This window comes from Phacochoerus africanus, chromosome 2 (assembly GCF_016906955.1).
Source record: "Phacochoerus africanus isolate WHEZ1 chromosome 2, ROS_Pafr_v1, whole genome shotgun sequence".
Classification (NCBI taxonomy): Eukaryota; Metazoa; Chordata; class Mammalia; order Artiodactyla; family Suidae; genus Phacochoerus; species Phacochoerus africanus.
Window position 1 is genome coordinate 123300016 of NC_062545.1, and position 26593 is coordinate 123326608.

Here is a 26593-nt window from a genome sequence, read left to right on the forward strand (position 1 = left end):
AAAACACATTAAACTTTATCCTTGTTGCCTGAAAGAATGATGTAGTGGTATTTCAACTCTTCTTAAACAAATTATCTGACAAAAAAAATCAGTCTTTTTATCTCTCAGAATAAATATGAAATACCTTTCGGGTTTTGTCTTTGGAATCCAATACACTTTCCAAAGAACTTTTTGCTGATGTGCCACCATCCTCAATTCCTGCTTCCTGCCTTTTCTGTCTCTGCAGCTGCTCTTTCTCCTGTCTGTCTTTTTCTTCAAGTTTTTTCCGAACTTCAGCTTCTTCATATCTAGTTGAAAAAAGAAGTCAAGATATTTCTTTATTGGCATGATGGTGGAAAGTAAAGGATTTCCAGTTTCATAAAATTGATACCCTACCTTGGGGTATTTTATGCCTGCATACTTTTTCCCTCCAATTGAAATCCAACACTGCCAGTGTTCCATTACAAATCACAACTCATAAACACACTTATTATAGATTTATTTCAAATTTCTTAAAAGTCTTGAAAACAAACTCTATGCTCTCAAGCTGAAGTTGTTTATTGTTCTTTTTGCTCTTCTACTCCCACAGATTTCAACCTTTTAAAGATTCAAATATGCTGCAATTTCCTTTTCAAAGGATTTCTAATCCTAAAATCCTGAAATTAACTACAAAGCCTCATTTACTTATAAAGTGGCTCAAAATACAAAAAAGTACAGATAATAATTAAATGAAAGAATCTAAAGCCCCAAAGAGAGGAATAAAAAACATGATTATTGCTAGTAGTAACATGATTAAGGAAAATTAGGCAATCTAAGAGAAAACAGTCAATAATGGATAACCCAAAGATTAGGAGAAATTCTATTCGACTTAGTTGATTAACTGGCTAAAGGAGAAAGAGAACAAAGATTCTAAATGACTTCACCGGGCCCCAAGATTAGTAATTCTGGGAAGGACCAAGGGAACATATTAGTTGAAAAAGACAATTTCTAAGTAAAGACAAAGTTAAGCAAAGATGTAAACAGGTATCCCTGTTTTTCAAAGTTTGCTTTTATACCACTGCATCTTTTACAAAAGACCTACATCAATACCTGTTTTCACTAACTGGCAGAAATCTGAAGAGGATTTTCATATATGGAAAAAAGGTGAAAAGTGAAAACAGCCTTTAGCGGTTGTTTTGTAGCCAGCTGTTAGAGAAACAGCAAAGCACCCTGAGCAATGAGAGTGGCACCGTGGGCTCCTTCCCCAGGAACTACACTACTAAACTGCCAAAGCGTTTTTTTCCCCCTCTCTGCCACAGTTTCTCTCACTTTCTACTGATGTAAATTAGTTTAAATTTCAAAATCAGATATAGCTTTTTTTTTTTTTTTGGTCTTTTTAGGACCAGACCCACGGCATATGGAGGTTCCCAGGCTAGGGGTCCAATCGGAGCTAGAGCTGCCGGCCTACACCACAGCCACAGCAATGCCGGATCCTTAATCCACTGAGTGAGGTGAGGGATGCAACCTGTGACCTCATGGATGAAAGTCAGATTTGTTTCCACTGTGCCACGACAGGAACTCCAAACTGCCATAGCTTCGAACTGTGTCTGTGAACATCTATGTTTTATCTCAATTTATTTTGTGCATCCAGTAGCAAGATGTGTCCTAAGGTAATTCCTTCTTTGCCTTTTGCCATTGTGGCTTTGGTAAGGTTTCACAGAACACTTTATTTTCAGATAGCAGGAGAAAACCTGTATAACAGTTAATTGATCCAAGTACTGAATAGTTATCAAGAAAAAAATACGAAAGTTACAAGGCCACCATTTGAAAAGAAATACCGAAGTTACAAGACCAATATCTGAAAAAAAATTTTTTTTGAAGTAAAAATAGTTCACTTTTTATTTTGTCAAAGAATGACTAATGACTAAAACTGAAACATGCTGGTTTTAATTTCTAATTATTTTATAAGCCTGGTAAACCAGTCATAGCAATTATCAGAATTATATTTTTTTAAAGAAACATATGTAACTTCTGTAACCAGGCAGGTCAAAACTAATATTAAATACTTCATTCCCGTAAGTCCAGTGTCCAGTAGCACATTCCAACATGAAGATATGAGAATATTATCTTTTTCTGATGAATCTTGTCAGAAACTTAGAAAAATCTGGACCTGAGTGTTAATACACTTACACTTATCTTAACAATGTATCAGTCTAAACATTTAAAAAAATTTCAGTAAAGAATAGTGACAGTAACACCCGAATATAATGTATGTGATACAGCGAAAGATTTTAAGTTTTGAGTCCTACTTAATACGACTTTTTCCTAGGAATTGGGATTATATGTATGGTCAGACAGAAATGGACAAATTCTAAATATTATTTTTATCTTTTAAGTTTACATTCTTTTAAAGATTTTATAATAGTTGTACCTGAGTTTAAGGCTTTCAGAGAGTCTTTCAGCTTCTTCAATAGCTTTTTTGATGTTTCCAGGTCCAAGTATTGAAAGAAAGTAGTCCTAAAATTACAGGAAAATCATTCTGTACTGTTAGTACTGGCCACTATACATAACACTAATGCCAAAAACACAAAATCATGGCACTTAATGTAAACAAAAGTTTACATAAAAGCATTACTATTAGAAAAAAATATAAAGAAAAAAATTTAAAACATAACCAAAAAATGTAATTATGACTGAATAAAGTATTTTCTAAACTTTTTTTTTAATGTTAGTTTTTTCTTTTAGTCTCAGAAGCAGTAAAGCAAATTTTTTTTTTTTTTGGTCTTTTTGCCTTTTTCTAGGGCCACTTTCACAGCATATGGAGATTCCCAGGCTGGGGGTCCAATCGGAGCTGTGGCCACCGGCCTATGCCAGAGCCACAGCAATGAGGGATCCAAGACGTGTCTGCAACCTACACCACAGCTCACCCGCAATGCCGAATCCTTAACCCACTGAGCAAGGCCAGGGATCGAACCCGCAACCTCATGGTTCCCAGTTGGATTCGTTAACCACTGCGCCACGACGGGAACTCCTAAAGCAAATTTTTTATAAATCTACAGGATAGGTTTTGTTTTACTTGTTTTAAACTGAGATGTTTCCTTCCACTTATATTTTACAATACTTACCTACCTCCCAACTGGAATCAAATCACTTTATACATAAAATAAGTTTTACACTTGAGGAAAACTTGAGTAACTAAAAATCAAATGACAAAAAATAATAAATAATATAGTCTACATTAAAACACACATACACAAGATTTGGCACATAACTAATTAACAAGCATAATAAAGTTTTAATAAGTCACTTCCTTAAGAGTCACTCAATAATTAGGTCCTGCAATCAGAGATGTTTTCAAATCAAGCTTAGGTCAACATGACAGTCATGTAGTGGACTGATGAGTGAGGATCTAATTTTCCACAACTTATCACTATAACTTTGCAAACAGAGCCTACTAGCACAGTTCATCACAAATGATATTATAATCGAAGGTTAATAAAAAAGGTCAGGAAGTCAGAGATATCCATCTTTGGCTCTTTGAAAGGCAGTCATGAAGAGCTAGTATGATAAATTTGCTGATAGCAGCTATCATACATCTTTCTAGCCTAAAAGTAGATCATGTTTTAGTTGATTTTACTCTTCTAGATTAAAGACTAAGTAAATAAAAAGATCTTTCATTATGTAATTTTAATAGAAGTATATAGTTTGAGACTTCAAGTTGTGGCACAGAATAAACAAATCCAACTAGTTATCCATGAAGATGTGGGTTTGATCCCTGGCCTTCATCAGTGGGTTAAGGATCTGGCATTGCCATGAGCTGGGGTGTGGTGTAGGTTGAAGATGCAGCTCCAATGTGACCCCTAGCCTGGGAACTTCCATATGCCATGAGTGAGGCCCTAAAAAGAAAAAAAAAAAAAAGTATATAGTTTTTTCAGTATTATATCAACTAAAAATCATAGTGGAAACTGTAATTACTCCCATTATTACAATGTCATGACTACTGAAGCAGTATTTTTTTTGTGTGTGTATGCTTTTTTTAGAACTGCACCCATGGCATATCAAAGTTCCCAGGCTAGGGGTTGAATTGGAGCTTTAGCTACCAGCCTAAGCTGCAGCCACAGCAATACAGGATCCAAGCTGCATCTGCGACCTACGGCACAACTCATGGCAATACCAGATCCTTAACCCACTGAGCAAGGCCAGGGATCAAACCCACATCCTCACAGATACTAGTCGGGTTTATAATCCACTGAGCCATGACAGGAACTCCTAAAGCAGTATTTTTTATTTTTCTTATAGCCATACCCACGGTATATGGAAATTCCTGGGCCAGGGATTGAATATGAACTGCAGCTCTGACCTATGCCATAGCTGTAGCAACATCAGATCCCTTAACCTACTGCACTGGGCTGGGGATCAAACCCAAGCCTCCCCAGCAACTCAAGCCACTGCAGTTGGATTCTTAACCCATAGTGGGAAATCCTGAATACTTTTTAAATGGAAAACAAAATTTAACAAAACAAAATTTAATCATTACTATAATATTTCTCTGATAAAAACAAACTACTGGTACAACCACTATGGAAAACAGTATGGAAATACCTCAGAAAACTAAATATAGAACCACCATATGACGCAGCAATAGCATTCCTGGGCATATATCCAGACAAAACTTTCATTGAAAAAGATATATGCACCCCTATGTTCACTGCAGCACTATTCACAATAGCCAAGACATGGAAACAACCTAAATGTCCATTGACAGATGAATGGTTAATAAGATGTGGCACATATATACAATGGAATACTACTCAGCCATAAAAAATAATGAAATAATGCCATTTGCAGCAACATGGATGGAACTAGAGACTCTCATGCTAAGTGAAGTCAGAAAGAGAAAGACAAATACCATATGACATCACATATCTGGAATCTAATATATGGCACAAATGAACCTTTCTACAGAAAAGAAAATCATGGACTTGGAGAACAGACTTGTGGTTGCCAAGGGGGAAGGGGAGGGAGTGGGATGGACTGGCAGTTTGGGGTAGTAGATGCAAACTATTGCATTTGGAGTGGATAAGCAATGAGATTCTGCTACATAGCACAGGGAATTATATCCGGTCACTTGTGATGGAACATGATGGAGAATAATGTGAAAAAAAAGAATGTATATAAATGTATAAATGGGTCACTTTGCTGTACAGCAGAAATTGAAAGAACACTGTAAATCAACTAAAATAACAAATTTTTAAAAAGTAAAACCAAAAATACTATGACTTGTTTTGTAATTTTTTGACATGATGTCATTAAAAAGCCCAGTTTAACCCTGTTCACATGCTGAAAAAAAAAAAACAACTATTTGGGAATGCCTGTTACAAACATCCAGGACACTTCCTAATAATAAGGTTTCTTGTCAATAATTATCTCTCTCTCTGCTCTTAAAGGAACACAGTTGGATTAAGTATATTTTTTCCCCAAATTACAACAGTATTAACAATTGGCAGAATAGAAATAATGTCCAATTCCTATATAACTAAAAACATTTGATTCTTAAGTTTACCAAGTATAACGTTCCTACTCCTAAACACACAAATTCAAGCAATTCTCATTATTTCCCAAGCAAAAAGGTTTACTAGTAATATTCAGGATTAATTATCAAGACTGCCGTGGAGATTTAAAAATACTCTAATTTTATGTAGACTTTTCTATCATAATAACTCCTTTCTTTTGGAGGGCCACACCTAAATCATGCAGAAGCTCCTGGGCCAGGAAATGAACCTATAGCACAGCAGCAATCTGAGCCGCAGCAGTGACAAAACAAGATCCTTAACCCACCAGGCCACCAGGGAACTCCCTAATATTTTCAATATATTTGCCTTCCTTTCTTTTTCAGATAACCCTGAAAAATTTGTTCATAAACTGATTTTTTTCAATGAGTAAACAATAAATATGTTTAAAACCAGTGAGCTTGGGAGTTCCCGTCGTGGCGCAGTGGTTAACGAATCCGACTAGGAACCATGAGGTTGCGGGTTCGGTCCCTGCCCTTGCTCAGTGGGTTAACGATCCAGCGTTGCCGTGAGCTGCGGTGTAGGTTGCAGACGCGGCTGGGATCCCGCGTTGCTGTGGCTCTGGCGTAGGCTGGCGGCTACAGCTCCGATTAGACCCCTAGCCTGGGAACCTCCATATGCCATGGAAGCGGCCCAAAGAAATAGCAAAAAGACAAAAAAAAAAACAAAAACAAAAAAAAAAACAAACCAGTGAGCTTGTTAAATTAATAACTTTTATCTAAATCTTAAATAGTGTAAAATAAGTGAAAATATAAGCTTCTGAAGGAGGCTGATTACATTACATTCTGTCCCTTCCTGATGTGAAGGGTAAAAACCAGAAAATATCTAGTTACTAAATTTAATGCTTTACATACTTTAAGTGCGCTGGAGAGGTTGAGCTAAATAAAACAAAACAAAAAACAGTTCTAAGAGAAAAGCAGATGTGGACAGAGCAGATGGAAACAGTCTCTTTACTGAAAACCAGGGACTGAACATCTGCAGCATATGAAGTAACAACCTGGGTTACCTGAGGCTTTGCAGTGAGCTTCCTAACCCAAACAACTCCTGCCACTTTCAACTAGATACTCCCTTTGGAAACTCAATGGATACTTGGTGGAAATGGAAAAGTCTTACTGATTAAAATTTACTCCCAAAATTCTCAAGTTAAAAAAAAAAAAAAAGCCAAAAAACCATTCCCAGTCTTGTCAAAGAAAAAAAGTATACACCAAGTTAGAAAAATAAAGCAGAAATTAAACAAGTACACAAAAAATTGGCCTTACCACAATATATAAAACAGCAAACACCAGAACTACCAAAGTTTTCCAAATCTGCAAATCTTTCAAAAATATTTACTTTGGTATTTTTATACTTCTTTTAAAGCAGTATCTTTTTAACAGCTATTGTAAAAATCATCAAAGATAGGCCTCTGAATCTATCTGCAGATAAGTATGTCCACACATGTTTAAGCGGCCAGACCAATCCAGCCATTTGTAGACAGGAAGATGAACCTCCAAATGCAGGAGGCACCTTTCTAAAGCTAGATTCTAAAATCCCATAAAGACTATTAGCATAGGGAGTTCCCATCATGGCTTAGTGGAAAGGAATCCATGAGGACACAGCTTCGATCCCTGGCCTCGCTAAGGATCCAGTGTTGCTGTGAGCTGTGGTATAGGTCACAGACATGACTTGGATCTGGTGTTGCTGTGGCTGTGCGGTGCCTACAGCTCTGATTTGATCCCTAGCCTGGGAACTTCCGTATGCTGCAGATGCAGCCCTAAAAAGACAAAACAAAAAACAAAAAACAAAACCTACCAAAAAAAAAATTTATCAGCATAATTTTGCTGGTAAGAAGAAACACAAACAATGGTTTATCATCATTAACTAAAACATTAAAGTTACCCCTTAACCAACAACCCCAAAAAATTATACCAGTCATACTACTGTGGACAAAAAAAAAAAAAGGATAAGAGAACTTACCCTCTTCAAAGTGTAAGAGAACTTTTTTTTTACTTCTATAAATCTATTTAAATGAGGCAAGCTAATTCTATCACCATAAATGAAACAAAAGTCTCAAAATTAATTCAAGAATGGCTTGTCTACCAGGTAAGAAATCTATAGACAGTATTTTGCTGCTGTTCTCCAATAGCAAGATCATTCCCAGGTAAAGGCAGAACTACCAACACAATATTCCTCCCATTTCTTTAACCCAGTCTCTATTTTCTTCTTTTGTCTGTTTCTGTGCAATAAAAATGCAACCATTTTCTCAAGCAACACTTATCCTAGTTATCGGCTCTCTTTATCCATTCACACCTACCCCCCAACACTTCAGCAAACTGGAAGGCATCTGGCTTAACGGGTTAAAGGCAAAAAAAAAAAAAAAAAACATAAAAATGGAAGTGATCAACATTAATTTTGCAAACTGAGATCTTTAATATGGCTACAATGTTAATTAAATATAAAAAGCTGTCATATTAAAAAAGTGACTAAACATTTACTTTTTTCCCCATGTTAAAGTAAAACTTTATTTATAAAAACAGCCACAGGCTACAGCGGACAAACTTCTGAACTACATCCTAACTGTATTTAAATCCAGATGTAACTAGCACTCACTAATTGTCTAACATATATGGGAGTATTGTGTTGGGTATTTTTTATGACTCAATGAATTTTATTACATTTACAGTTGTACAACAATCATCATAGCCCAATTTTATAGTATTTCCATCCCAAACCCCCAGCCCATTCCTTCCATCCCCCACCCTGTCTCCTTTGGAAACCATAAATTTTTCAAAGTCTGTGAGTCAGTATCTGTTCTGCAAAAAAGTTCATTGCGTCTTTTTTTAAGATTCCATATGTAAGTGACAGCATATGGTGTTGCTATCTCACTGTCTGACTAACTTCCTTAGCATGATAATTTCTAGGTCCACCCATATTGCTGCAAATGCTGTTATTTCTTTCCTTTCGATGGCTGAGTAATATTCCATTGTGTATGTGCATCACATCGTCTTTATACACTCCTCTGCTGATAGACATGTACATTGTTTTCATGTTTTGGCTATTGTATATAGTGCTGCAATAAACACTGGAGTACATGTATCTTTTCGAGTCATGGTTTTCTAAACACTGACTCTTGAAAAACTACAAACAGAGCTAGATTTTTATTTAATACATGAGTAAACTGAACCTTCCATTTGACCTGGCAATGACTTATTACAACAAAAAACTGAGTCTGTATATTTGCTATAAACTTGTGCTAATCCAAGGCAAATTTAAGTATGTATATACAGAGTGTGTGTGTATCCGTATATATACACATACATATTTGCAAATAATGAAACTAAGTCTTTACTTTGCTTTTTTTCTCTGCAGAAAAGTTTGAACCCACTGCTACATGATACTTAAATTTTAGTATTAAAAATTTTAGAGGCAATCAATTGTTCTATTGCGTAAAAATAGAGCAAATAACTTTAACTTAGCAAATAAAAACATAAAAGGTACCTGCTGTTGCTTGAAATCAGGCCTTTTTTTGATAAGATTATAAACAGTCACATATTTCATATATAGCACATAGGCCCTTTCCTCATCACGATCTAATCTGCTTTCTTCCGCAGTCTTGAAGATCTTCAGGGCACTCTGTACATAACTGAAAATTAGAGAAAAAAGAATTAAAGCACTTCACCTTGGGGAGAAGGCAGGGGGAGTCATGAATAAAGGCCACAGAGAACTTCAATAAAACACATTTCATAATTTAGGTTGCACTATTTCAGATCTGATACAAAGTTAGATATAAGTTTGGATGCAACAGGAAAGTCTCTCATGCTACAAATAGCTATGTTTCATGGTTCTTTATGTCACCAAACTGTTCAAAATGCATTCTAAGTTCAGTTTTAAAGATTTGCTACAATTGAAGTTCTTGTTTTGTAGCAGCAGAAGCAAATCTGACTAGAATCCATGAGGATGAAGGTTCAATTCCTGGCCTCGCTCAGCGGATTGGGGATCCCGAGATGCTGCGACTTGTGTAGGTCTCAGACGCGGCTCAGATCCTGTGTTGCTGTGGCTGTGGCTGTGGCATAGGCCAACAGCTGTAGCTCCAATTTGAACCCTAGCCTGGGAACCTCCATATGCTGTGGATGTAGCCCTAAAAAAAAAAGATTTGCTACAATAGATAATAAGCTTGAGGGAAATGGTCCTCCAGCACCCATATAATATTCAAACTCTATAATCTCTATAATTAAAAAACATAGCTGCATACTACTTGTATTGAAATGGGGGAGCTAAACTATTTAATGTTAAAACAAATAATTTTCAATTCTCCTTACTCCTTTCTAACCATGATATAAAATTCTCTCCATTAAAAAATCCAAGAAACTAGACACAGGGAAGGGGACATGAGTTGAATCTTCACTTCGAGTTTTCCAAACAACGACAGAAGTGCACTCTGATTAACTGGTCCTGGAAGGAAAAGAGATTTAAAATCTAAAAACATATCTTAAAACTTCACTTCAGCAGTTCCTGCTGTGATGCCATGGATTAAGAATTGGACTGCAGCTGACTGGGTTGCTGCAGAGGTGTGGTTGGATCCCCAGTCTGGTGTGTAGGTTGCAGCTGTGGCTCGGATTCAGTCCCTGGCCCAGGAACTTCCAGATGCCTCAGGTGTGTGCAAACAAAAAATTTCCACTTCAGTAAAATAATTTGAGGATTGCACAGCATTCATTCTAAAGACATTTTCTTGGTTTAAGAGTCTTTAGAGAGACTTCAAGAAATTAGACTTTAATAAAACAGACATTTCTGCAAGAGGAATTCATTCACTTTACAATGAAAGCTTGACAACCAAGCTGTAGTGCCAAAGCTTATATACAACACACTTTATCAATAACTCACTTTTACAAAGCAGTTTATCTTGTTTCCTATATTTTTTCAAACTGTGCTCCAAGATTGAGACATGGATTAATAATGAAGTTGGTCAGGCCAAAGAACTAGAACACCACATAAAGAAACAGGGCCAAAGTGGTCTTCAAGAGCAAAGATAGTTCCACACAAGGATGATTTCAGTCATGTGTATGCCCTGCCAAGCATGGCATCAAAGTTCTACGATAGAGGTAAATCAAACCAAAGCTAGAAAGTAAGGCGATTTTCTAAGAGTTTAGGAGTGTGTGCAACAGCTCTTAGGTTTTTCCAAATTTCTTTCACTATGATATACATACATTTCATGGACCTATGTGTAGCAGATCCAGCTGAAATGGCTGCAATGACACCATGAGTTCAATGAACCAGATATCCTAAAAGGATTCTAGCATTCTCTAGAATAGTACTATGGCATAGCCAGAACATGAGTTGTGGTTACAAATTTAGAAACTCCTTCCAACACACCACTCCCTGTGGAGTCAGGGTAGTCATAGAGCTAAACCAAACATTGCTAGAACAGACTTTTCTGTTTTTAGATAAGATGAAGCTCTCTGAGAGAGCATCAACATGGTTTTATTCTTTCCACTATCTCCCATTTGAAAATCACCCAATATGAGTTCAAGAGAGCTACTTTCGCTGTCATCCCATCAACATTACCAACTTAACTCAAGAAGTATGCCCATCCTTTCTTTGTTCTTCCTGCTCCTTCCCCCCACAAAAGATCTTCTTTCTAAAGGTCCATTTTATCCTTAGTAACATTTAAGAATATCAGTTTTTTTGGATTTTCTTTTCTGACCTCCTATAAAGTTCTTATCACTCTCTTATCTTCTCCTTGATGTTTTATTTTCTTCCAATCGTCTGTTTATTTCCTCTAGAAACTGACTCATAAAGATGTCTGTGTGCAACCATGGGTTTAAGATGCCTCTTCACAGGTTCATTTGGGATCACAGACATTTTTTAGTCTCACTTTAGCTCCAGCAACAGAACACTTGTTTTCCCCTAATTTCTAAAATCTGCTTGCTTCAAGTGTTGGGTATATGGGTGGTTAGACCCACCTTTCTTTCTGAAACTCTTACTCCCAAATCTATAATATAGTCATTTCCAAATCTTCTCCTTTGTTGGTCAAAATAAATTCAAAGGAAAAGTTCCCCTACTGCCTCCCTCCTGACAGATAAAACTATCAGCAGGTTAACAATTCTAATAACACCTCATTTTTGGCAAAATAACTTCCAGCAAATAACAAAAGAGCTGGACCACTTCATTTCTATTATATTTTACCTCAGGACAAATTTTGCAGTTATTCCCAGGAAGGTATCATCAGCAGCCTTTACCTCAACATATAGTCTCCCCCAGCATAGACAGACTACATGCCCTCAAAAATAAACACACATAAATCATTAAAGTTCATGTCAAACTGGCAAAAATTACTACTTTGCTCAATACTGTATAAAAAAACACATATCTCCTTCTTTAATTACAAAAAGACTATGCTAGAACTGTATCTTGTATGTGAAATTCACAAGGATAAAAATGATCTTTACTTAAAAAGTACTTTTATACTGTTTTATGAAAAGACACTAACTGTGGTTGAATGAGTTCTGTAGAATCCTTGCAGTCTTTACCCCTTAAACTTATGACTTAATATACTGTCCAGATAACAGATAATATGCACATTAGCAGAATATATATATTCTGACCAGATAAATTAAGAACTTCTCTAACTCATTTAATAAAATGGAAATGAACTGAAAGTTAACAACTATCCCCTGCTTGCTGAAAGTTCACTTTATATCACTTTGCTTTTACCAAAGACCTACCTTAATAGGTCTTTCTCACTAAATCAAAGGACCCCAAAGAGGATTTTTGCTTTTTTATTAAAAAAGTAATTGCTTCCTCATTTTATGCCATTTTGGCTTGCAAAAGGCTTCATAGGAAGACTCTTGAATACTGGGCGACACCTGGATATGACTCAAACTAGCAAAGGATACATACTTCTTAGTGCTTATTTTCTCTGGTTTAACTTCTGTCTTCTTATTGAGGTCTTTTAGTGAAGAACTGAGGTAGAGTTCTTTAGGAACTGAAGCCACAGCAGGCATGATGAATAATCTTTTCCACTTTTACAATGGATGGTATACTTCATTAAAAGCAGTTCTTTTCTGAAACAAAATGAACACAAGTAATTCCACTAGTTTTCCTCATTAACAGTAAAATAAATGAGCAATTAAAACACTCCTAAACCGGAGTTCCCATCATGGCTCAGCGGAAACGAATCTGACTAGCGTCCATGAGAACGTGGGTTTGATCCCTGGCCTTGCTCAGTGGGTTAAGGATCCAGCGTTGCCATGAGCTGTGGTGTAGGTCCCAGACATGGCTCAGATCCTGTGTTTCTGTGGCTTTGGTGTAGGCCAGGAGCTACAGCTCTGATTTAACCTAGGCTGGTAACCTCCATATGCTGCAGAAGAGGCCATTAAAAAAAAAGACCAAAAAAAAAAAACCCAAACAAGCAAAAAAAACACTCCTAAACTGTATTTTTTGCCAAGAGTTAATTTTAAATTATCTTATATTTTGGAAGTTCAAGATATATAGGGTATCAATAAACAACTTACTTTCCCCTCCAAATTTTCATTAACTAAGTGAATTGCTACTTGTATCATTTTGCATTAAGTATTTAGGACTCTTTCCTGTCAATGGAACTAACAGAATAACAGCTTTTATATTTTTCTTCTGTTAAGTCTGCATGTAGAAATCACAGATGGAATTTTCATTTAGAAATATTTCTCTTTCTCATTGAAGCTATCAATTAATAAAAGGAAACAAGCTGAGGGGTAGGAAGGGCCACTTTATATGAAGCTGGAGGTATATGAACATGTTTCTGGGAGAATATACCCATGTACTTTGGTTTACTCTGAAAAAAATCTCTGATGTTTCATGACATTCTTTGTATCCTCATCTGCTCTGGTTAATTCTGACTAGGAAGACAGAGGAGGTAGCAAACAAAATGAAGACAAGAAGAAAGGCTAGATATGTAACAATTAAGTTGTGTGTGTATATACCTGTAGATGGGGCAGATTAGGTGAGCCCATCAAATGAGGAGTCTTAGCAAGATCGTAAGTGTTACTAGATGAAACCCTCAAGAAACCAAGTAAACATACACAAGCTGCTCTGAGGAACTAATTTACAACTTGAATAAAAAGCTTTATTAATACATTTAAGAGATCACAACTTTTTTCTATCACTTATTTCCACTATCTTAATGCTCTTCGATGTGTCAGTTCATTATTATTAGACAACTCAACATCAATGAACACTTAATCCTAAAATGCTGAGTAAGGTAAAACTTTACAGCGGAAAAGGCTTCTGTTTACCTATGTGAAACTTCATAAGCACACCATTTTGCTTTGATTCTAGTCACATTTTACATTAAATATTGATACTTTCTGATTTCATGATACTTATCCCTTCTAATCCCACGCCATTAATCCACTGTCTTATTCACCAAACCTAATTTTTTCTCTTAAAGTCTTATTTTTATAATTTTCAACTTTTTTCCATCCATATTTGCTCTATGCACCTACAAACACAGGTTAGCCAAACACTTGAATTAGTAGTTTCAGATCTATGCATTCAGAAACAAATATCTCATATAAAAACATTTTCTACACTTATCCCTCTACTCTGCGTTCTATGTCTAAAGCTTTTTTTGGCGGCGGGGGGGGGGGTGTCTTTTTAGGGCCACACCCTCGGCATATGGAGGTTGCCAGGCTAGGGGGCGAATCGGAGCTGTTGCTTCTGGCCTATGCCAGAGCCACAGCAATGCAAGATCCAAGCTGCGTCTGTGACCTACACCACAGCAATGCCAGATCCTTAACCCACCAAGTGAGGCCAGGGATCGAACCCATGTCCTCATGGACACTAGTGGGGTTCGTTAACCGCTGAGCCACATGGGAACTCCTATGTCTAAACCTATTAATGACAGGGAAGAAAAAGCCTAGGGACCACACCATCACTTCCAAAAGGATTAATTACCCTTAAATATGTCTTTCTAGTTAGGTATCTAATTCATCAACAAAGCATCACCAAAGCAGCCAAGAGCACCCATGAAAGAAAGATGATAGGGATCTCTTAGAGACAACATTATCTGAGCGTCTTACCTTGTAAAAAACATTATATTACATGGTAAAGATACAATAGGTACATAAGAGGAGTTCCCATTGTGGTGCAGTGGAAACAAATTTGACTAGGCACCATGAGGCTGAGGGTTCAATCCCCAGCCTCGCTCAGTGGGTTAAGGATCCGGAGTTGCCATGAGCTGTGGTATAGGTCGCAAACACAGCTCAGATCCTGCGTTGCTGTGGCTGTGGTGTAGGCCGGCAGCTGTAGCTCCGATTGGACCCCTAGCCTGGGAATCTCCATACACCACGGTTTAGGCCCCCCCCAAAAAAGAAAAAAAACCCAAAGGGTATATAAGACCCTGACCTCCAAGGATAAACAGTTTAATCAGAGAATAATCCCTACCCTCCCACACTTACCACCTACCTCCTCAGTCCCTGCCTATCCCCCTAAAGTTGAATGGAAAAGCAGGAATACATATAACATGATAGCATTTGTATGGTTTTTTTTTTTTGTACAAAGTTTTAAAATAAACTAAATTGAACAATATATTGCTTAAAGATACAAATGAGATAAGCCTATCAAGAAAGGCAGGAAATGATTAACAAAACATTCTTTTTCTGGAGAGGTAGAGGATATAATAAGGGGGGCACACACAAGGAGCTTCAGGGGTATCAGGAAGGTTTTATTTCTCAGGTTGGGTGGTACATTCACAGATGCTCACAGATGATCATTATTTATTTATTTACTGAAGTATAGCCGATGTGCAACATTATATACTACAGTGATTCATAATTTTTAAAAGATATTCCATTTATAGTTATTATAAAAATGTTGGCTATGTTCCCTGTGTCATATAACATTTCCTTGTAACTTATTTTACATATGATAGTTTACACAGATGATCATTTATTATCAGGCTTTTTATAGCATATAAAATAATATGTAACATACTTTGTGTTTCATTAAAAAAATTTAAAGAAAGCAATTATATAACAATGCGAGTATAATAAAAATATCCAAATGCATACAATGAAAAGAATACCCAGAAAGATGTAAAAGTTAGGAAGTTATGGATGAGACAAGCAAACTTAAAATATGTTTTTAAATACTGATGTAAAAAAAAAGGATTTGGAATATTGGAAGAGCCTAATATATATAACCTTTTTTTTTTTTCTTTTGATCTTTTTGCCTTTTCTAGGGCCTCTTCCTGCGGCATGTGGAGGTTCCCAGGCTAGGGATCGAATCAGCTGTAGCCACCGGCCTACGCCAGAGCCACAGCAACGCGGGATCCAAGCCGAGTCTTCGACCTACACCACAGCTTTTGGCAACGCCAGATCCTTAACCCACTGAGCAAGGCCAGGGATCGAACCTGTAACCTCATGGTTCCTAGTGATCCGGCGTTGCCGTGAGTTGTGGTGTAGGTTGCAGACGCGGCTCGGATCCCGCGTTGCTGTGGCTCTGGCGTAGGCTAGTGGCTACAGCTCCGATTCAACCCCTAGCCTGGGAACCTCCATATGCCACGGGAGCGGCCCAAGAAATAGCAACAACAACAACAACAACAACAACAACAACAAAAAAGACAAAAAGACAAAAAAAAAAGTAAATCAGCTATTTCAAAGTTATATTCAATTTGAAGATTCACAGACATCCTGCTGTATAGAAAACACTGTGCTTCCAAGAACTCAAAAATTAGATGTGATCCATTTCCTCACACAATTTAAAAAACATGGAAGAGAAAGTTGTAAGCAGTGTTAATACAACATGTATTCATAGGTATGATAGAGTTGCAAATAATGCACAATAAGAAAAATTAAGAAGGAAGATCAAGTATGACCAAAAGGATCCTGGGAGGCATCACGGAAGAGACAGCATTTATGTGAGTCTTGGTAAGAGATGGCTTTTGAAAGAGATTAGGAATAGTATTAGGAAAAAGTCAAAAAAAGTAAAGAACATTTTTAGGAACTAGACAGTAAAATGAACAAGGACTTGCTAGGCAATAAAGCCTGAAAAAACAGTCTAGGAACACATAATGGAAGGCCCTGAAAGTCACATTAAGGTATTTACTTTGTTTTCTAAAGGTAACAGAGAGCCATAGCCAGTTTCTAACAACTGAGTTACATGATCCAAACTAACAGTACAGGTTAGGCTTGAAAAGACTGGAGATGAGGAAGACACTAGCTACCTATTATAGTGATCCTAAGGAAAGATGATGAAGGTCAGAAGTAGGGCAGTAGAGACAGAATGGAGGAGGCAGATACTAGAGACACTGCAAAGGTAGAATGACAGGACTTGGCAACTAATTAGACACAGTGAGGGAAAGATAGGGATAAGATTATGATGACAATTTTTTTTTGTCTTTTCTAGGACCACACCCGTGGCACATGGAGGTTCTCAGGCTAGGGGTCTAATCAGAGCTGTTGCCGCCAGCCTACACCAGAGCCACAGCAATGAGGGATCCGAGTCAAGTCTGCAACCTACACCACAGCTCAGGGCAACACTGCATCCTTAATCCACTGAGCAAGGCCAGAGTCCTAGTCAGATTTGTTAACCATTGAGCCATGACAGGAACTCCGACATCAATGTTTTTAATGAGGATTTCTAAGAGAAAGATTTGTTGTTTTTAAAAAGTTACCTTTTCTGACATTATCTGATTTTTGTGAGTTGAAATAAAGAACAACTCTCTCAGATAATGTCATCAAAGGATCACAGGTGTTTCCACTTTCATTCATTAAAGTATAAGTTAAAATAAATAAATACATTATAAGTTACATTGTCATAATAGGATGTTTGGTGTTAAAAATACTTTCACCTTTGCCTTAATTGCTATTTCAGCCTCTACAATCACACACATTTCTGCAGAAGTCAAAGCACAAGGTAAAGGGTATTTCTGCTTAACCAAAGGAGAAAGCAAAGAAGGATACATATCCAACTTAATGTATGTAAACTCTAACGTATTAAATTTTTGATAAGTCCTTCTGCTATGTTTTGCCATTAAAGACATTTCAAAAGAGACTGGCATAAAATACATTAAGTCCAGAATGACTGAATGAATTTCCAATTTCCTTATTTTGACTGCAACAATAAAAACAAGGGAAAGAGCATCAGCAGTTTGTTGTTGTTACAACCCACTGATAATTATACAAGCATGCTCAATAACTACAGAACTCAATTTTAAAGTCAACCCGTTTAGTTGTAGGACTAAATATACATAATCCACTAAAACTATGTTATACCTCAAAAATGACAAGTAGAAAAAAATATATGTAAAAAATACTAAAGTTCTTCTAAAACAAAAAATAATTCCTTAAGATGTGTAAACCTGATAAAGATTAAGAACTCCAGCTTAATCAAACAGCCTTGCTCCAAAAGTGAAATCCAGGCAGTGCTGAAAATAAGTTAATAGGGAGAAAATGGAAGGCATATATACCCCTCTCTTTCTCTCTCTGATATCTTTCTGACTGTTCCAAAGAGAGGAGTAGACATTAGATGACTTGAACCACAGAATGAAGACTAAAAAGTAAAAAAAGTGAAGACTTAGATTTGTGGTAATTTAAATCGGTCCTGATATCTTACTTAGGGTTTCACACCAGCTACTGCCAAGGTTGTTGGCAATGCTGAAAGGAAAGCAAGTTTGTCTTCATTGGCCATCCATCATCTCATCCAGCCCCGCCTCTGGCCCCCAGACAGCAACAGTAGTCACTATATATTCCAATTGTCTTAAATTTCATATAATTCACTCTACACTAATTCTAGTTAAAATGCCACAGACTAATGAATACTGATGAAATAATGTTTTAATGCAATCCTAGAGTATTAAGAAGGCTCTGGAGTTCCCACTGTGGTGCAGTAGGTTAAGAATCTGACTGCAGAGGCTCAGGTAGTGCAGAAGTGCAGGTTCAATCCCTGGCCCGGTATAGAGGGCTAAAGGATGCAGCGCTGGTTGCAGCTGCAGCTTGGATTCAGTCCTTGGGTTGGGAACTTCACACATGTCATGGGTGCAACAACAACAAAAAATTCCATTTAGAAGGTCACAGTCAGGAGTTCCCATCGTGGCTCAGTGGTTAACGAATCTGACTAGGAACCATGAGGTTTCGGGTTCAATCCCTAGCCTTGCTCAGTGGGTTAATGACTCGGTGTTGCCATGAGCTGTGGCGTAGGTCACAGATGTGGCTCGGATCCCGAGTTGCTGTGACTCTGGCATAGGCCGGTAGCTACAGCTCTGATTAGACCCCTAGCCTGGGAACCTCCATATGACGCGGGTGCGGCTCTAGAAAAGACAAAAGATAAAAAAAAAAAAAAGGTCACAATCAGCATTAGGAAGAAAGAAAAGAAAGAACAAATGAACTTCAGGGAGTTCCCACCCTGGCTCAGTGGAAATGAATCTGATCGGTATCCATGAGGACACAGGTTCGATCCTTGGCCTCGCTCAGTGGGTTAAGGATTTGGCATTGCCATGAGCTATGGTGTAGGTTGCAGACGCAGACTGGATCCTGAGTTGCTGTGGCTGTGGTGTAGGCAGGCAGCTACAGCTTCAATTTGAACTCTAGCCTGGGAACCGCCATATGCTGCAATTGTAGACGTAAAAAGAAAAAAAAAAAAAGAACTTCAAGAGAAAATATCAGAGTATGTCATACATAGTAAGGTTACGTACTGTTTCATGAAACTTTAGTTTTGGTTATGTGTATGTGTGTGTTCACATATAGAATACTGGGTAGAAATGAAAAATGTTTTCTTACTATAGGTTACAAAAGAAATAGTGTAAAAGTCCCATAGAGCAATGATACTCCAAGTGTGGTCCACAGTCCAGTACTGGTTGAGCAATTGTTTGCTACCAGTCTGTGATAAAATAACCCTACAATAGAATGTAAACCAATTAGAAACACTGGATTTTTCATAGCAGCAAGACTTTATGAAGAAAGTAGTGTACTGATTTATATTCTAGCACAAGCTGCAAGCCTATAACAGAGACTGGCTACTTCTGAGTAATACTGCTCTAGGGAGATAAAGAGAGTAATACCATAGGGCTTCTGATCACAAATACCTTAGTCTAGTTACCAAGACCAAACTAATACTCATTAAACAATAAGCTAACAATTAACTCCTATACTATGCATTAATATGTGACTCCAATCACAGGAAAGTCAAAAGGGAGGAAAAATTCAGTATAACTTGGGGCAAGGTGTGAGTGGGGGAGGTGAGGGAGGGCTTCTTCCAGCCCAAAGATCACTCTTCTCTTTTGAGCTGATCCCTCTTCCTTCAAGGACCAACTCAAGTTCCACATCTTCCATCCTTGATGGTCCCAGTTCTTGAAGTTTATCTCTTGTTCTAAATCCTATAGTATTCTTTATCTGTGTATCATTCCTTTAGTACAGTATTTGGACCAAATGACAATTATGACTATGCTTTAAGATCCTCATACCTCATAAGCCTGCAGTCTCATGATGTGATAGAGACAGAAAGGATAGGAATTAGCCATGAATAGAGTGAGAAAGGAGGGCATTTCAGAGGAGGTGAGGAATCAGTAATGGGAAGGTAGTAAAAAGAATAAAGAATACTATAGGGATTATTAGGAAATAATTAGATCAAGGAATTATACTTACATGCCTTTATATGTCATTACTCTGACATGCTAGATCGCTAACATCTACCTCAGTAGTCCATATAGTCAGCTATGAGTACTTCTTGGCTAACAATAATAAATATACTAGGGAGAAGGAGATGGAGTCACATTACAGAGGACTTTGAAGCCATCCAGAATTTATATTTAATTCAGCAGGCAATAAGAAGCCAGATCTTGATGGGAAAATGGTATCTCCTAGCAGGTCAAAGTGAGGATACGCAAGACAGATTGAAAGGAAACAAGAACAAGGAAACAATACTTTAGAAAAGAATATGGGGCCACAGCAAAAAAGAACGCAAAAAGGTAGAAACATGCTTTGACTGAAACAGTATTTTCTCTCTTGAGTACTTACACACACACACATACCTTTCAACCCTAAGAAATGTGAACAATGGTAGAGATGTTAAAAAAAAAGGAATACTGTAGTTTTAAAAAAGTGATTAGTTTATAGCAGCATTTCTGAACTAGGCACTACCCAGATGTTTGACTGGATAATACTTTGTTGCAGGGCAGCTTTATGCATTGTAGGATGTTTAGGAGCATCCCTGGCTTCTATCTACTAGATGCCAGTAGTACCCACACTTCTCTCTCCAGTTGTGACATCCAAAAAAGTTTCCAGACATTGTCAAATGTCCAGACTGGGGGGGGGGGGAATTACCCCCCAAATAAGGACCAATAATTTACAAAATATTTGAACATGCTGAGTTTATGCAAAAGGGTAACATCTAAAGAAAGAAGCCTTGAGAGAGATATAAATATGTAATTAGACATTAGGTCTACAGAAAGACCAGATACATACTAAATTAACTATTAAGGCATTAATGTTAATTTTGATAACTCCATTGTTTTTGGAGACAAAAAAAAGTACTGACACTGAAAATATGTTATCTAGGGTAGTTTAAATAATTCTATTCTCTTCATTTTTATGTATATTTTAAAACTATAATAGTTTTTTAAATTTATTTTTTTATTTTTGGCTGCATCCACAGCATGTAAAAGTTCCCTGGCCAGGGATGGAACCCTCACTACAACAGCGCTTCAAGCCACTACAGTGACAATGCCAGATCCTGTTTAACCCACTGAGCCACCAGGCAACTGCTATAACAGTTTTAAAAACATAAACGTCTTTTACACAAGTAACTAAAATCAGGAGAACAAATCATCAAGGAAATGAGATCTTGATTCTCTATAGGTGACAAGATACCTGAAGGGCTCAGAACTTGGGGGGCAGGGATGGTTCCTAAAGGAAGAAAGAAACACAGAATGAAGCAAAACCAGGAAAGTGCAGTATCATGGAAACCAAAGAAAAACAGAACTCCAATGTTACAAAGCTCCTACAATACTAAAAAGAAAAACAGTAAAAGAACTAGCCCTAGTTCTAAAGAGTGATTAAAAACTAGCTTCAATGTGGTAAACACTTAGAATACCTATATCTGTTCAAGGTGGGATGTTGGGGGCTTTAGGGGATATAAAGAATATACTTCCTAACATAGTTTGTACCTCTTAAGATGAAAGATAAGTACACAATAGTAACATAAAGCAAAGTATCATAATACAGGCCCTAAAATACCATGCCAAAATTTGTCAATTTTATTAAGGGCTATTCCTAGAGAAAACACAAAGGGTAACTGTTTTACATTCTGTGTTTCTTTCTTCCTTTAGTTTACAGATGTCTAACTATACACATAACCTTGATTCATTTCTTATCTCTTCTCCGTCTTTATCTCCTTTATTTAAAAAAAAATTTTCTTTTCGGAGTTCCCATTGTGGTGCAGAGGTTAACGAATCTGACTAGGAACCATGAGGTTGAAGGTTCGATCCCTGGCCTTGCTCAGTGGGTTAAGGATCTGGCATTACCGTTAGCTGTGGTGTAGGTCGCAGACACGGCTCGGATCCCACGTTGCTGTGGCTCTGGTATAGGCCGGCGGCTACAGCTCCGATTCAACCCCTAGCCTGGGAATCTCTATGTGCCGTGGGTGCAGCCCTAGAAAAGACAAAAAAAAATTTTTTTTTGTTTTTTTGGTCATTTTTGACCGCTCCTCAGCATATGGAGCTCCCAGGGACCAGTCTCGACCCAAGCCACAGCTGCAGCAATGCCAGATCCCTAACCCACTGTGCCGGGCCAGGGACCAAACCCACATCCCCACAGCTCCTCAGGCACAGCCGATCCCACTACACAGCAGCAGTAGCTCCTATTTTTTTAATTTAAAAAAATTAATTTTTTTGGTCACAGCATGCAGCAGCTTGATGGGGGATCTCAGTTCCCAGACCAGGGACTGACCCTCGGCCTTAGTGGTGAAAACACGGAGTCCTAACCACTAGACACCAGGGAACTTGTATGTCAGAATGACCTACAGAACTTTGATGCCCGGAACCTATCCCTAATGGTTCAATCAGACTCTCTGAGCATAAGACTTACACATAGGTATTTTTATAAATCTCCTCAGGTGAATTCTAAATGTGCAATCTAGACAGAAAACTATAGGCATAAACAATGGATATAAGCATGTTACTAGAAGCAATGAAACAATAGGAAGATGACAATTTCCAGCTGCTATCACCATGTTAAGTTATATAATTCCTAATCTACCAAAATTATGAGAAATCATTTTCATTTTAAAAATTTTGCAATTAAGAAATTAAAATAAAACCCTCAGGAGTTCTACACTCACAGCTTTTCAATTTATTTATAATACCACTGCCATTGAAATTGGTATTACAATGCATATAATTTCACTACATTAGGAAGCCTTGTAGGACAAATATCATATGATATCACTTATACAAGAAACCTAGAATAATGATACAAATGAACTTATTTACAAAACATAAAGAGACTCATAGACATAGAAAACAAACTTATGGTTACCAAAGGGGAAAGGTGGGGGAAGGATAAATTTGCAATTTGGTATTAACAGATACATACTACTATATATAAAATAAATAAACAAGGACCTACTTAGCACAGGTAACTATAGTCAACAGCTTGTAAGATCCTATGATGGAAAAGATATGAAAAAGATTTTATATATATATATATATGTAAATAAGCATACCTATACATATATATGTGTATGTCTATGTGTGTATATATATATACTGAAGCACTCTGCCCAATACATATAAATAAGCATATACACACACACGTATATATACAAATACTGAAACACATATAAATAAGCATATATATACACACACATATATGTACTGAAACACTTTGTGCAGTACACCTGAAACACTATAAATCAACTGTACTTCAACTTAAAAAAACATATGCAAGTCCACATCATTACTGGTACATTTCAGAGAATTCAGTATTATGAAAGACTAAACTAATGTGTTGGAAGAGCCCGGATTTAGCTATCTTAACCCTAACTTTATTCACTATACGTAAGTACCGTGTTACTGGAATTAGTATGGTTATAAATATATAATTGCAAATAAGTTTAATATTTCATCATTTACTACTAATAAATTTTATATCATGAAAGTATTATAGGTCTTAGTCCCATTTTCTACTCTTTGTCATGTGACTTTGGGTAAATTCCTTAAATCCTCCCAACCATTCCCCAGTTTATTTTCATCTGCAAAACAGGAAAAATCCATCTGCTTCTAAAGAGTTTTCAAAAGCATCAAATGAAAAAATATACATATGGAAAAGTGCTCTGAAAATTGTAATGTACACTGAAATGACTAAAGAAATCAAAACTGTAACTTATTCTTCATCTACTGCTAAATCCAAACATTAGTTTAAAACAACTTTTTCAACAAAATTATGGTATGCTAAATATGGCCACAAATTCTTTGGCATTTTCCCCTTCAAAAGGTAGAGGGTCAAAGGGGAAGGCTCTTACTGCTCTAACCAAATGAGTATGTTAGAAGTAATGCTGTGCCAAATTCTGGTCCAGGCTTTAAAAGGCTTTAAGAGACAGCTTCCACTTTCCGACTCTTCAAATACTTGCTTTTAGAACTCATCCTCCATCCTTTGACATGTCAAAGATGCATAAAGAGACTGGTGCATGCACTCCAACTGACATCTCCAGCTGAACTCTCAGACAGTATCAACTGCCATCCATGCGAATAAACCATCTAGGATGTGCAGCCCAGGTGAGTTTTCAGATGACTCCAACCCTAGCTGTGTACCTGACGACGAATACATGAAACCCTAACTAAGAACCAACCAGGTGAGTCCACTCAGCCCACAGAAACATGAGAATAAACTGTAGTTTTAAGCCACTTTGTTTTAGAGTGATTTGGTATACGGTAATAGGCAATGGGGACAATAACCAAGATTTGTTTTTAAAGCCTCAGTAATATCTAATTTTATTAGCAGCTCATATTTGATGAACACTTCTCCCCCTTTCATCTCTACAAAACCAAGTATATCTTCATGAAGAAAAGTTCATAATAAAATATAGTGCTAGACATTTTATGGGAAAAAAATCTGATGTGCTAACTCTTACTTTACAAAAGCCATATTGGTTCTTTCCCATTATGTTCACATTAATAAACAAAGACCATAATGATTGATAAAGTTCAAGTAAATACATTAAAAAATTAAATTCTAGAAAGATATCTTTAAAATATTTTTGTTTTTCTGTTTTCTCAAAGACTACAATGCATACTTGTGTGCAATTAATGTATATTTATATCATTAATGACAGGTTGTTGTTGTCTTTTACTATACAATCCTTACTATCTAATTTAAAAGATGCATCTAATGTGTCACAAGAAAAGGAATACACATTTCAACATGATAAAGACATAGCACAAGCTACGGCACCTTTCAGATAAACTGATCCAGTACTCTGGGGTCTGAGAAACTATCTAAATTCATCATGAAAGACATTGAACAATGAATCAAACAGAATCTGTTGAAATGCAAAATCTGCTTACACAGCAAAGCTGCAGAGCAAGCCTAGAAGAGGAACACTTCCTTAACAAAAATCACTTGACATTTTTCATGGCTCCAGTAGGAAGTATTCAAAAATTAAGATGCTCGCAGATTCAGAAAAAGTAAAATCCTCAGTTCGGCATCGCCTACATCTGAAGCCCTCAGAGCTCTTTAACAAATATTAAATTCCTTAGGCTCTGCAACACCTCTGTCTTCAGGTAAATTTTTTTCAGTGATTAAGTGATTTGCTTCAAGGTCACAAAATGTACTGGAGGTAAGAAACAAACCCAAAAGTGTGGTCTGCAGATTTCTGTATAAATTCTGGGTTCTGGTATTTTCCAAGGTGGAGTAGAGGTGAAATTAACTTGTTTCACACCTCTAGTAGAGAGGCCACATTTTAGGGAAGAAAAGATTTTACTTGGGGAGTCGCAGTTTTAGTTTTGATGAGCTCATTGATTCTTTAAACTCCTACTTGGAATTCACTAAAACCAAGTTTGACAGGATCAGAGGAAGGACTGGAAAACACTCTAGAAGGTTGTATTAAGGCCTGGGAAGACAGCCCGACAGCAGAAAATCTGAAAACAGAGGCAAGAGGGACGAGGTCAAAGTCGGACTGAGCGTTCAAGAAGGTGGAAGAATGGTCAAGGCCACCTTCTAAGACCGGAAAACCTGAGCCCACACGAAACTCGCTGGGCAACTCTAGGTGGGCACCAGCAAAGACTCAGGGTAGGGCCCTTCCTCCAAATGCGGATTCTACGTTCGAGCTGTCCCACCCTTTTCCGAAGACAGGGGTTGTCTCCCGGGTGACCAGCAGCTGGTGGAAGGGGGTTCACTGAGAAGAGCTTCCGGAGGAATAAAAACCAGGATCCAACCCCTCACTCACCTTGGCGCACGGCGCGCTTCACAAATGCCAGCCGCCTTGCCAAAGGCCCATCTCCCACCAAACCGAGGAAGAATCGCTAACCCGACGGAAGCCAGACCAGCTCATCCCCTTTTCCCAATTTGCACTGCGTTACGACGCGTCGCTGCTCTGACGTCACGCAGGGGCGGGGCTGCGCGCGCGCGCTCTCCTCACTGCTACTTCCTTCCCAGCCCGGTCACCGCCGGTGAGAGCGTATGGGAGGGCGGAGGAGGGCTGAGGCGGATGTTTTGGATGGGCAGTATGGGTACGGACCAGGCTACGCTGAGCTGAGGCGAGCTGGCCCGCCCATCCCCTGCGCTCTGTATTTCTCGGGCTTAGATCTGTTACCCTGGTGTTACTCGCATCGTGGGTTTTGCTGCGGAGGAAGCATGGCTGCTCTTAACGCCTGAGCTACGTCTCTTCCTCTTCTAATTGGAGATGTAGGGCTTACTAGAAAAGGAATTTCAATTTCCTCTAATTCTGGCTAAAAGTTTCGCCTCTGGTAAGGGAAGAATGAACACGATCCTAAAAATCATATTATGTATGCATATAAAACGTTAACCAAAATTCTAGTCTTACAAAAACTAAACGAGAGGCCTGAACTTTTTCACAAGGTGATCTTTGTATGCTCATAGAAATGGTGATTAAATACT

The 26593-nt window shown here is 37.6% G+C and overlaps 1 protein-coding gene across 6 annotated transcripts in view; it reads right to left on the bottom strand.

Moving 5' to 3' along the window:
* The window catches only part of USP8 (ubiquitin specific peptidase 8), a 68302-nt gene extending 42251 nt beyond the window's left edge, over positions 1–26051 (bottom strand). For 3 of the 6 annotated variants that reach the window (XM_047766368.1, XM_047766370.1, XM_047766367.1), the window contains exons 1-5: positions 25923–26051; positions 12405–12568; positions 9006–9150; positions 2390–2475; positions 125–287 (exon numbers count right to left, since the gene is read on the bottom strand). In XM_047766368.1, coding sequence (XP_047622324.1) covers positions 125–287; positions 2390–2475; positions 9006–9150; positions 12405–12508 — 498 coding nt within the window. In that variant the 5' untranslated portion in view covers positions 12509–12568; positions 25923–26051. Of the gene's footprint in view, positions 1–124; positions 288–2389; positions 2476–9005; positions 9151–11690; positions 11709–12404; positions 12569–21349; positions 21372–25922 lie in introns of those variants that run through there. The other 3 variants (XM_047766369.1, XM_047766371.1, XM_047766372.1) reach the window with 3 other exon arrangements.
* Between the last annotated feature and the right edge of the window lie 542 nt (positions 26052–26593).